The following is a 12,226-nucleotide window of genomic DNA, read 5'->3' as shown; positions in this document are numbered from 1 at the left end:
TCTGGCAAAAGCTGTGTCTAAAGCAATGTGTTTCCACTGGAAATGGCTGCCTCAGTGAACTGTGACAGACAATAGTGGCTATTGCTACAGGCCAGATAATACCTCCACAATTGAAAACAGGGTCTTGGGGAGTGTTAAGCTATTACTTTTTAATTAGTACTGACTAAAATTTTTCCAATGATCAGGTTTCTGGCATTTAAAGCTGGAAAGTATCAAGCTGACCATAACCTTTGGTGGACATCAAGAACAGCTGTTGGTCTGTTCCCTGCCCACCTCCTGTGCCAGAAATCCCGCTGTGGGGTTCCAGGTCTTGGATAACAAGGAGCATGGAGCCAAACGTCACATACCCACTACATCTGGCTTTACTGAGCATTCCCAGCAGCTCGCTCTGCACATGACTTCTGCCTGCACTAAGGTGGCTCTGTCTGCATCCTTTCTTCAAGCTCTCTATTGCTCTGTTCATCTTTAGACCATGTAATCAGACAGAAAGCAGTGACACTGTCTAATGTCACAGGCTCTCTACAAATTAATAGAATCATTATGGCTGGAAAAGACCTCCAAGATCACCTGGTCCAGCCATCCCCCTGTCCCCAATACCACCCACTAAACCATGTCTCTAAGTACCACAAATTGAAACTGCAGAATCTGGAACTAACTCTTGCAGTATAATCTCCATCACAAAACAGGAAGGATAAGGAGCTCCAAGCTCCAATACTCCAAGACATGAAGAATAATTTATTTCCCATCTTTAGGCTTGTTTGCAGACAAAACTTTTTGTCTGCAGGTAGAGCTGCATTGGGAATTTGGCATGGAAAGTAGGTATATTGGCAAAAACAGCTTATTATATAGGTCTCTAAACGGAGGGGGGGGGGGTGGAAAGAAAAAAAAAAAAGGCAAATACCTGTATAACTAAATAAAAAAAGGCTTTTACCTGTATAACTGTATCTATACCTGGGCTTTTGTCAACACAGCTATTTTCTCACAGTCCTACTCAGTAAAGCTTTCTAGTGCATGAAAGGCCTGAGATTGGTTACTGAGTATTATATTCTACATGGGTGTTTACAGTTCCCAGCATCTCTTCTGAAAGAATTTCACTACAAGCAATACACAAGTATTTACTGGAATCAGGCAGATGAAATTCAGCCTATTTTCAGTCTGAATAGTTTAAGACGTGCTCTGGGATTCTTTGATGGTTTGTTTAGGAAGGAAAAAAAAATCCCTCCTGCTGATGGGTTCTAATTCGCCTCCATCTATGCTCGGTACAAAGAAGCAGTGAGGTAATCACACACACTTCTGCCGTCTGCTCTGCAAATACACCGAGCTTTCATTTGAGAAAATGGCACATTGCACAGTGATGCAAACAAAAGATTTGAGATTATATTCATTCATTCCAAACCAAACACAATAGTCATTTCTTCTCTGAAGTGTGGAGAAACAAGAAGGCCTTTCTATTTAATGAAATATGAGCATCTCCAGCTATAGAAATAAACTGTAATTTTAATCTAAAAGTAGAAATTTCAGTTTCTGATATATGACTATATTTCTGCTTCAGATTTAGGGAGGTTGCATGCAGCTACCATTTTTCTGCATATTAATATTCATTGCATAAAATAATTTAAAAATGTGTCTTATTCTAAAATGTATCTTTTTAATTGCTATATGCACAGAGATATCAATATGTTTTACATTGATACACTGTAAAATAGTTGCATGCTAGAAACACAGTAATTGCAGTGATACCAGATGTGATTTCAGCATAAATGTAAGAGTATCCCAGACATATTCTGAGAAGTTTCTTGCAGCAAATACTTTCACATGTATGCAAAGGATACCAATAAATAATGTGCAGAAGACATATCAATGTCTTTCCTACAAAGGAAGAGACATGCAAGGGTAGTGGTTCATTTCATCCAATAACCAATCTCTGATGCTAGCCAGAACCAAATGTTCTAGAGGAAATACAAAATCCACATGATGAACGTGGAATTAAATGGTTGTAATTAAAATGCATTTCCAGTACTCACCAGGAAAATATTTGGCTCATGCTGTGAAACATAAGGGAGTTTTATCCCTTTCTGGAAGTGGGATTAACAGCCCCTGCCCCCAAACTCATTCTAAATTATTCACCCATAGATGTTCTCTATATTCAAAGTAACCCCAAGTTTTAGACTTTTGCTGTGCTTTTAGCCCCTGTTACACTGCTGGCAATAAAAAACACAAACTAATTTTAAATACATAAAAATGTAATTTTTTCCCACTTTTTGAATGCATTGCCTACTTTTTGAATATTGCCTACAGTCACTTGAGAAATGCATCCAATTAATACTGTCTTCATTGCAATAACTTTTGTACAAAAGCATCCAAACCTAACAGCAATTTTCAACAATGTAGAAGGATGAATTACTTATGCCACGGAAAATGTTGTTTTGTTGTTGTTGTTATATATATACGTACATAGGAACCAAAGGAGACCTAGCCCTTGCCTCTTGTGAATTTGTGGGAGAACAGAGCAGGAAAGAGGAAAATACGAAACATGTTCCCTCTTGCACTCTTCAGAATGAGAGTGTTGGATGTGTTTGCAACACAACCAGTTGAAGCCGATTGGCACCAAGCCCTGACAAGCTCCCTGTCTAATAAAGTGTCTTTCAATACAAAAATGTAATCGGCGGAACTTGTTTGATATATTCCAAATGTAAAACATGTTAAACATCTTAGGCACTGACTATTTGAAAAGGATCATTATTCATAGACTCCTAATCAAAGCTTCATTTCGTGTCATTATTTGTTTGGTTTTACATGTTTGCTGCTTGCTTGAATGAAAATGTCTGGTGTTGGAAATTGTCACAGCTAGCTCAGAGAAGATAGGCAAGGAGTTGTGTGGCAGTCAGAAATGCCAAGGCATAAGGGATTAGGTTATTATTATTGTTGTTGTTGTTGTTATTGTTTTTCTTGTTGTTCTTGTATTTGTTGTTGTTGTTTCTTTGTTTGTTGTTTGTTTGTAAAAGTCTGCAATGTTTTCTAGGTTGTAAATTATTGATTTATTTTGTTGATTTACTTTACTGGAAATTGAAGCTATAGGAAAGCTAAATACAGCTTCACTTAAAATAATTACGGTGATGGTGGCTATAAAGATTCAGATTGAGATAATTGTATTCATTTGACATGTACACTGCAAGTCTAAAATATATCCCTCTTCTTCCACAGATACTCTCTACAGAGAGTAAACATAACTGAAACCACATTTATTTCATTAAGAGTTGCAGCTTCCCTGCCTATGAAGTCGTAAGGTGATAGGAATGGGAAACACTGACATGAAAACTTTCAGGGCTCTCCTCGTTGCCTGTAGGGGGGAATCTCCCCCTCATAGGTTATGGGGCTGCAGGAGGTTTAAGCCAGTAAGCAGGAACACCATAACCTCCCCATGTTCCTAGCAAGAACAGATTCTGAAGGGACAAACATCCAGGCAGAATACCTGGAAGCCTGACACCAAGCCTGCGGTGGCACAGAGCATGCACTGCAGCCCAGAGACCTCACCTGTGCCTCGCTGGAGGCAAAGTTCATGTCTTGGAGTTTCAGAGATGTTCTCTGGGCTTTCCCAGAGAGGAAGGAATTTGACTTTTGGTATGTATTTCCTAGAGATGAAAATACACCACTGCAGATTTTGATCTTGGGATCAAATGTTGAGCGACCACATCTAGAGCAGGATGCAGCTGATCTGAATATAAGATCAAGTTCTGTCACAGATGCACAACAGATTTTGACATGTTTGCTCCTGATGTTGATATATTCTGGCTAACTTTTAAGCAGACCAGGTGGGATACCTATAGATGGAAGTACCTGGGCTGTTCCTGCATGCTGGACAGGCCCCACAGGTGAGGCCTTGAGGTCCCAAAGCCTGCAGCTCTAAGCATCTATTGCTGCCGAGGCTTTCAGTCTCTCTCCTGTTAAACTGAACCCATGAAAAGCCTGACCCCAAGCTGAATACAGATCCTTTCCATCCCAGGTCCTTGCCTAATGCAATCAATATTCTGGTCAGCTCCACCAGTAGAAAAAACAGCTGCAGTATGCAGGGGAACATATTTTGTTTTCCCAGCTCCATGTGCTGGTGTTTCACAAATGAAATTTTCTCCGACTTTCAGGCTGTATAGAGTCTTGAAATTAAAATGAAATGTAATTGTCAATGAATGGAAAGTATTACTCTTTGGCCAGCTCTATTTGTACATATAAAATATCCTAGACATCTCAAAGTTTCTCTAATGCCATCTCAAATTATTTTCCTTTATTATTTTATCAAGATCTGCAAAGCCAGCTGCTTAGGGGTTTTCAGTGCCCAAATTCCCTCTCATTATTCCATTTGATACTCAGATCCCTTGAGCAGCACTGAAAAATTACTAAGCCTTAATATCTGTGCAAGAATCCAAACAATAGCTACAACGAAGAAACTGATTTTGGCACTAAAAACCAATGAATATGTAAGACAAATTGTATCTGGAGAGAGTAAACACATTAAAACAGGCTACCAGTAGCGTCTTTCAAAAGATATACAATGTAAGCTGCGTACTCCTCAATAGCTCAAGGGGCTTATAGTCAATAAATTTAACAGGCTGCAACCAAAACAGTCAAAGCTAAAGTACAGTATGTAAATGCAAGCTAGAGTGCACTCTTCTTTTCAACCTTAGGACAGAGTTAATAGAGGGGAAATGACAAAATACATAAAAAGGAAAACACAGAATTTGACAGAATATGTTTTTTCTTTTAACTTCAAGGCAAACTACCAGACTATTTTGGTTTACAGATAAATCAAACAAAGAACTTTTATCAGTTTGCATAAAAGTCTCATTTTCAGCATTGGAAAGATTAAGCTTTGGAGTCTTATTCTGTGTGCACGTGGGGGATTACAAGAGAAGTACTGTAAATAATGACCTTGTCAAAGACAGATTAGCTTCAGTGATTATATGGTAAAATAGTTTTGCTTTCTGCACTTATGGATTAAAATATCCATCAGCAGTTTCTATAAACTAGTAAAGCACATGGTTATTCAGGGTAATAGGGTAATGGCAGTAGCAGTATCTGACAGCCCCATTGCTGCCTCTTGACATTATTCATGGTGTTCTGATGCTCAGTCTGGGGAGCTGGATCCTCAGCCTTGCCAGATGTGTTTGCAGTGGCTCAGTGTTTATGTGACAAAAAACATTTCCTTTAGGAATTCCCTTTATTTTACAGTTACGAGGACAGACTAAATGCAATTGTATTGGATCCACCTTGTCCTTATGTTTATATTCCTTTGAAGTCAAATTTTCAAGACCTATCTCTGACTTTTCCCAGTGGACTAAGAGCACATAGAGGCTGATTTCTCACTAACTTACCCCCAATATTGACATTTACACTTGTTTAAGATATCAGTAAAATTGAAGTACCTGGACAATTCCCACAGAGATTCTCTTTTCTCATTTTTTTCTCTTATTTTGCCATCTCTAAAAAAGCTCTCATGAGGAACATGGAAACAGGATATGTAGGATGATCAAGACCCTGGCGTTGGATATGACAGGCTCTATGCTCTGTCTTAATGGTGACTAAGAGAGAGAAAAATCTGGCCTCCAGAGAGGCAGAGCACAAAATGCTATGGAGGTTCTTGCAGCCCAAGTTGGTATCTTAATACAGAAAGCAACAGCCAGACACCCCTTCTCTGCATGAGCAGTTCAGTGTTTCTCAACACACTCTAACTTGCTTACTTTCCCAAACAAGATGAAAATAAATCCACCAGAAGTTGTCAGCTACCTGTCACCGCACCCATAAAATGGTAAGATATCAAAAAATCCTACTTACCCTGGGGATACCCTTTCAAAGTCTGCACATACACAGTGCAGGACAGCGACAGAAGCTCACTGGGCTTACTTGTGCAGAGTAACATCTATTGTAAAGTAACTGGATAAAAAAGTAAAGTCAATTTGGTTCACAATGCTCCTGTGTAAGGGAGAGCACAGCACAAACAAATGTAGTTTATTGAGAGAGTCTTGGTTTACACCGGATGGGTTCTTCACACAAAAGCGAAGAAAGCAGGGTTTTATAGTGGCCTGTTAAAGTTATGTTACACTTGAAAAATTGGTTGATGTTTAATTATAATGGATTGAGAAAGATTGAAAAGTCCTAGATTTTCACTTCCTAAATAATTTCAACTAAAGATGCACTATGTTAAGATTTTTCTTGAACAATATAATCTATTAAAACTATTAAGCTGTGTGAAATAGAGGCTGGATTTCTGTTCTAAATTCCTGTCAGTGGAAAATAAAGTAAGTAGAGAGGAAAGAGAGGATTGTACTGTGGATTTTTTTTTTTTTTTGGTGTTGGGTTTTGTTGTTTTGTTGTTTTTGAAAGTATAGCACAAAAATTGTTTTAGACAGGTCTATGAAAGGTGGTCACCAAAACTGGTCATTATGTCTTCAAAAAGGCTGTTAACCCTACCGATGGGTATTTGTACCATTTCTTATCCTGTGTCTGTACAGCAGTTTGTGACTGCTGTGTAATGGGGCTGTAGCCAAACAATATGTAAACCAGTCACATCAAGCAATAGTAGCAGTCTGTCTTCAGAAACACAGAGCACAGTTCAAGCTACAAAATGCATCCAGAATGTTGAAAAAACAAGGAGGTTAACTTATGCTGAACTCAGTGCTGCTCTAGCTGGTTTAAAACCTCAGCTGTATTTACATTGAAATGCTGAAATGGTGGAGACAAAAAAACTTGAGCCTCAGCTCTGGTTGTGCGTGCAAGTAATTGGGAGAAAAAAAAGGAAAAAGGGCTCAAAAAATAGGCTGTATACCCTTGATCAAAGGAGAGGTGTCTGGGCACACACAGGGTATGGTAGAGGAGCTCTTGATATAGAAAGGTTTTACTAAGTAGCCACCCAAGGAAGTCAACAGACTAATCACAGAGTCCAATGAAAACAGAAATCTTTCAACAGAGAAAACCAACCCCTTCTGTGTTTTCTCTGTAGCTGAGAGAACTTTATCTCTTGTAGATAATGAAAAATACACATCCAGTATGATAAATATACATCAGCATATAGCTAGCAATTCACTTTTTCTGGTAATTGCATTTTCTCTCTGTTGGCTCTCTTTGTTTCTCTAACAGTCATCCCATGGATATTTTCATGAAGACATTCATGAGAATAGAGAATGCACTTGTAGAGTGTCTTGTAGAGACAGGGGAAGAAATAAGTTTCTGAGGGCTATATTCACCATACCATGCCCAAGGGACTTCATGTACTGTCTAACTGCGCTGACTGATTTTAGCAGGAAAAGGCAAAATCAAATGTATATCCACAAACTGGGAGATAGATAAGAGGCTGTTGTGCTTTCAGACTGCGTTTAAAAAATGGAAGACTAATTGCTTTTTCTCTTATTTACTGTTTCTTAAGAGTCTTTGAGAAAACACTGATTTTCCCTTTAGTGCACTTTTCCTGAAGTTTAATTTTCCAATGGCTTGGGGCCTCTGAGAGCCTATTTTAAAATTCTGGTGACAATTTTGCATTCTAGAAGGAATTTGAACGTGTTATTTCATGATCCAAAATATATCAACTGCTATAGATTATATAACAAATATAGTTTAACATATAAAAATGATGTCATTACATGTATAAAACCAGAAACTTAAGAAAAAAACCAACATTTTTAAATATAAACTCATTTGTCAACTCTACTTCAATAAAGAAAAAAATATTTTAAATATGACCATAATATTTCTTATGAAATACCTTTTATGAAAGTAATAAAATTATAGAAAAAAATATCAGCAGTATAGTATTCTGAATATTAAGCAATCGTCATTTTTAACTACAGATAGACAGACAGTATTTGAAGTGTATGAAAGATAAGATTTTCTAAAGCCCCGCTGAAGATTGGTGGGAAGCTCCCACTGACCATTTGTAAGCCACACTGAAGAGTATGGAAAATTCTAACCAATCTAATTTTTAAATTAATTTGCTCATTGTTCAAAATTATGCAACTCTAAATAATTTATGGTATAGCAAAGGTTTATCCTATTTTATATTGCATAATAAAAGCATGCAAACACTTTATGTAAGGTGCTCTCAATGGTCAGTTATTTGTGAACCAATTTTATTACATTAGTGGACACGTGTTATTCTTGGGTCTACAATTGTTTTGTGTCACTGGCTATTTTAAATTGGAATGTTTCCATTTCCTGATTGTTTTTATTTATTTATTATTTTTCTAAACAAACCTGTGTATAAATGTTAAGTTAGAGGTACAAGTACAAATGACCTTGTCTTGCCTTTTCTTCCAAACAAAGTCAGGGTTTTTATTTCAATACCTGTAAACAAAATTTTGGAGTATTCACTCAGTTCTGGTGGCCAGAATGGCAGTAAATGACCATCTCTAAGGTTGGCAGAAGACAAAACTGCTGAAGTAGAGACATTCCCAGATTGGTGGAGAATTTTGAGCTGTCTCTTGAGCCACACATGCATCTGACAAAATCAGAAAAAAGTACTGAGGTACAATCGTTGCCCCCAGGCCCACCATGGACACGACACACCAGCCAGACCTTCTGTCCTGAGCAAGCAGCACTTGCTTGAACCAAAATACTGTGCAGCCACTCTCTCACCAAGTGCCTAAGACAAGCATTTCTATTTCCTTGAGCCCAGAGGTCTTCAGCACAACAGCATGGTAATAGCTTTACGAGTGAACGCTATCTCACAAGTGATAGGATATAAACCTGTTTTTAGAGAACTGCTTGCAGTGCCGTAAGTCTGTGTCATCATCCCTTCCACCAAACATGTACACTGAAGGAGCCATAAAATTCATTCACATCTTGGAGGCCCCTCTTATCAAATAACAATAAATGAAGCTCTGCAGGTCAAATGTTGATTCTAAATTGTATCCAAGTACTGTTTAAATTATAAAACTATGAGAAAGCTCCGTATTGTCATTATCATTAAATACTACCCCTAAAAATGCATAAGAAACATTGCCAATTGTTCTGGGAAGGAAGTTACTGCGATGGAGATATTACAATTACCAAGTACTTTATATCATTTTAAGTATATATTTAGCTTAATTGTGGTAAAACTAGATCGTATTCTGTTGATTTCATAATTACTAGAAAAACTGCAAAATAAAATACATGTTTTGGGGGACTGAGAATTTGATGTGGTTTATAATCAACAACATTGTTCGCAATGACGGATCTGAGTATAGAGAAATTATTTCACGTCGCAGCACTGGGGCTAACACTTGCTTTTCCACTTGCTTTTCATTACCATTGCAAAGTAGTTTTCATAGACAGTGCTTATTTTAGTCATGGCAGAAACTAATGAATTTTTCAGACTTGTGTCTGGGTTTTATTATACTCCTATACAATCTTTTATTATACTCCTACAAAATCTGTTTTTTATGTATTGTACTATCAAAGAGTGGGCTGAGGATGCCCTTACTTCCCTTTGAATCTTTTTTACAACTTTATAATTCAGAAATTTAAACTTCTTTTTACCCATTATGAACTGCTAACCTCTGAGTCTGGCCTTGGTTCTCCCTCTGGGTCACTGTGAAGATTATCTGCACTACAGTTACATCCAGAGCCTCTGTAGTTTGGGTCCTGCTCTTCTGAACAACATAAAAACAAGCCTGTAAATAATCCCCTCTCTCAAGAGCCTGCAGTCTGGTATGTTTACAGGACAGACTTTAGGGAAGTAAAAGGACAGTTGAGCTAATTCATTTCAAACTAACATTCATATCTCTACTCCGTAGTGGAGAGTAAGCACAACCTAAGTGGATAAGACAAGGGAGAGCAGAACGGGTACTAACTAAGTGATAGGAAACAGGAACTTGATTCCTTCCTCCACACCGCTGACATGAACATGGTACTCACAGCAAGAGACCCAGCAGAGAAGACAAGACATCTTGAGTGAGAAGCTGTCAGTCTGAATATCATTTTGCCCTTTCTGCAAAATCCTCCTTCACAGAGACACGACCACCACGGGTGTGATTCGCAGCCCTGCTATCTGTTGGAGCTTCTGGAGAACCTCACCATAAGGTGGAACATGTGGCTGCCCCGGTGCTCAGGGAGGATAGGAGCACTGAATGTATTGATTAACTTTGTGCAGTTTTCTAGTGGAATCTAAAGAGGTAAAAAAAAAAAAAAAAAAAAAAAAAGAAAGGGAGGGAAGGAAGAGAAGAGTTTGGCTGATACAAGGATCAAGCAATCACCAGATACTAAACACTACTCTGTTTCTTCTACTGCTTTCACTTAAGTGGTCAGGTCATTTTGCTCCGTAGATCATTTTTCTTATTGGAAAGAAAAACAACTGGCAAAGGTCTTTCTTACCTCTACATTTCCTCTGTTCTGCATAGGATCTGAGTGGAAGGACAGTGTTACAGATATGTGATTGCTGTTTTATATGAAGGTGTCTCCTGCCACTACTTACATGGAACTGGCTGATTCCCTAGGAAGTGAGTGACGAGCAGGTAGATCCTGGCGCAGTTGTTGTCTGATACAAAGGCGTGGAGAGAGCAGCACTGAGGAAAACACTGCATGTAGGCTCGAAGTTTGCCATTTCTTCCTTGTACATTGGGGGTTTAGTGAATACCATCTAATGAATGAACAAGGAAAAGGAAAGGCATTGTATTGGTAGGACGGTAGATACTGCAGTAACAAAGGGCTTTGAAAAAGTAAACATAAGTAAACATATTTGAAACTGTAAAAAATTGAGCTTTTTTTTTTCTTTTCTTTCTTTTTATCCTGTATGTCATCCATTGTTACAGATAATCACTCCTTACCTATGCCATACATGCCTCACAGCCTCACACATGCACTGTCCTGGCCACTTCTTCTGGGAATACTACAGTAATAACAACAGAGAGACAAGAGAGACAATAATGCTGGCATTTAAATTTGCAGTTACTCAAATTAGTTCTAACTGACAGCTGAGCCGCTACTTTCAATAGAGAAGTCAATACCTCAAAGGTCTTGTTTTGGGGAAGACAGGCAAAGGTCATGATTTCTCTTACTCACTGTGCTTACTGTGGAAGAGAAGGACTTTGTTTGGATTGTGACTGTTCAATACCACTCTTGGGGCAGGGAGAAGCAAACAGGACACCGAGAAAAGAGCAGAAATAAATGTGTGGTCAGTGCTGACCCTCTGCAGGAGCAATAGGCCCTCAATCTCTCGGAAAAGCTGCTTTCCATGTGCTCAAACAAACCTGTGTTTTTCAGGGGGCATGGGGATGAGGGGAGGGTCCATGACAATCTGTATTGTGATTATGCAGCACCAGAAAATGTACATAAGCTGGCTTTAAGCGACCAGCTCGGGTACATCCAGGGTAAAACTTTCTGGAGCTGCAACATCCACGTGGGAAGCTGAGTAAAGACATGGGGGTATTCTTCACTGAGCTCCGTGGTGGAGCAGAGATACTGTCAGCAGCATATGAACAAGCTAACATGAAGCTAACTTAAGTATCTGATGGTAGTCAGGAGATATCCTCAGATACCAAGCACTGTGGGACTGGAAATGACAAGGCTGCATGGCCTCTTATAAAACTGTACATCTAAACTGGTCGTGCTGCACATGACATGATAACAAAGAGCAGATGCAGTTAAAGCACTTATATTTTAACTTGAGGGTGGATAAACCTCTCAGCTGAGAGTCACATACTGACAGCCATAAGACACAGATCGTGTATCTCAGAATACCAAAGGGAAAGCCATGGGAGTAGTTCCCCGGTGGAAGATGGTAACTGCTCTGTGTGATCCCAGGTCTTCTTCCAAGCAGGGTTAGCAAGCAGCAGTGTGCCCAGCTTGCTCCTTAATGATGGAGATGCAGCTGGGGAGAGCAGAGTGACCACACACATGGCCCCATGGCAAATGCAAAAAGGACTCACTACTTCTGTTTGAAAACTGGAAAATAGCTGGTAAACAAACACAAAACATCTTGACAAATTTCACAGGCTTTCTGGGGAGAAAATTAACAAACGGACCATCAGGTGGAACAGGAGAACAATCCCCTAAAAAGGCAGACTTTTACTTCCACTGCTTATGGCAGGGGTCTTCTACATGTGAACACCTTTACTACACCAAATCAAGTGAGAATAATGCATGCTTTACTATGGGATAAGGTAATGTGACAACTCAGGCAACATTGCAGACCAAAGATAACTTCAAGTTCTGTAAAATGGTTTGCATCTGCATACTTTTAGGCCATACTTCAAGCAGCTTA

General features: G+C 38.9%; 1 protein-coding gene across 1 annotated transcript in view; it reads right to left on the bottom strand.

The window, feature by feature from the left end:
• Nucleotides 1-12,226, bottom strand: part of LOC311441320 (uncharacterized protein) — a gene marked incomplete at its 5' end in the record, with an annotated part of 135,847 nt that overhangs the window by 15,594 nt on the left and 108,027 nt on the right. The window contains 2 exons of the mRNA XM_084529275.1: nucleotides 10,439-10,603; nucleotides 10,791-10,852. Coding sequence (XP_084385401.1) covers nucleotides 10,439-10,603; nucleotides 10,791-10,852 — 227 coding nt within the window. The remainder of the gene's footprint in view (nucleotides 1-10,438; nucleotides 10,604-10,790; nucleotides 10,853-12,226) is intronic.

The sequence above is a fragment of the Aythya ferina genome (assembly GCF_964211825.1).
Source record: "Aythya ferina genome assembly, chromosome: 9".
Classification (NCBI taxonomy): domain Eukaryota; kingdom Metazoa; phylum Chordata; class Aves; order Anseriformes; family Anatidae; genus Aythya; species Aythya ferina.
Note: the sequence above shows the minus strand (reverse complement) of the source record. Positions and strands in the feature narration are given on the sequence as shown.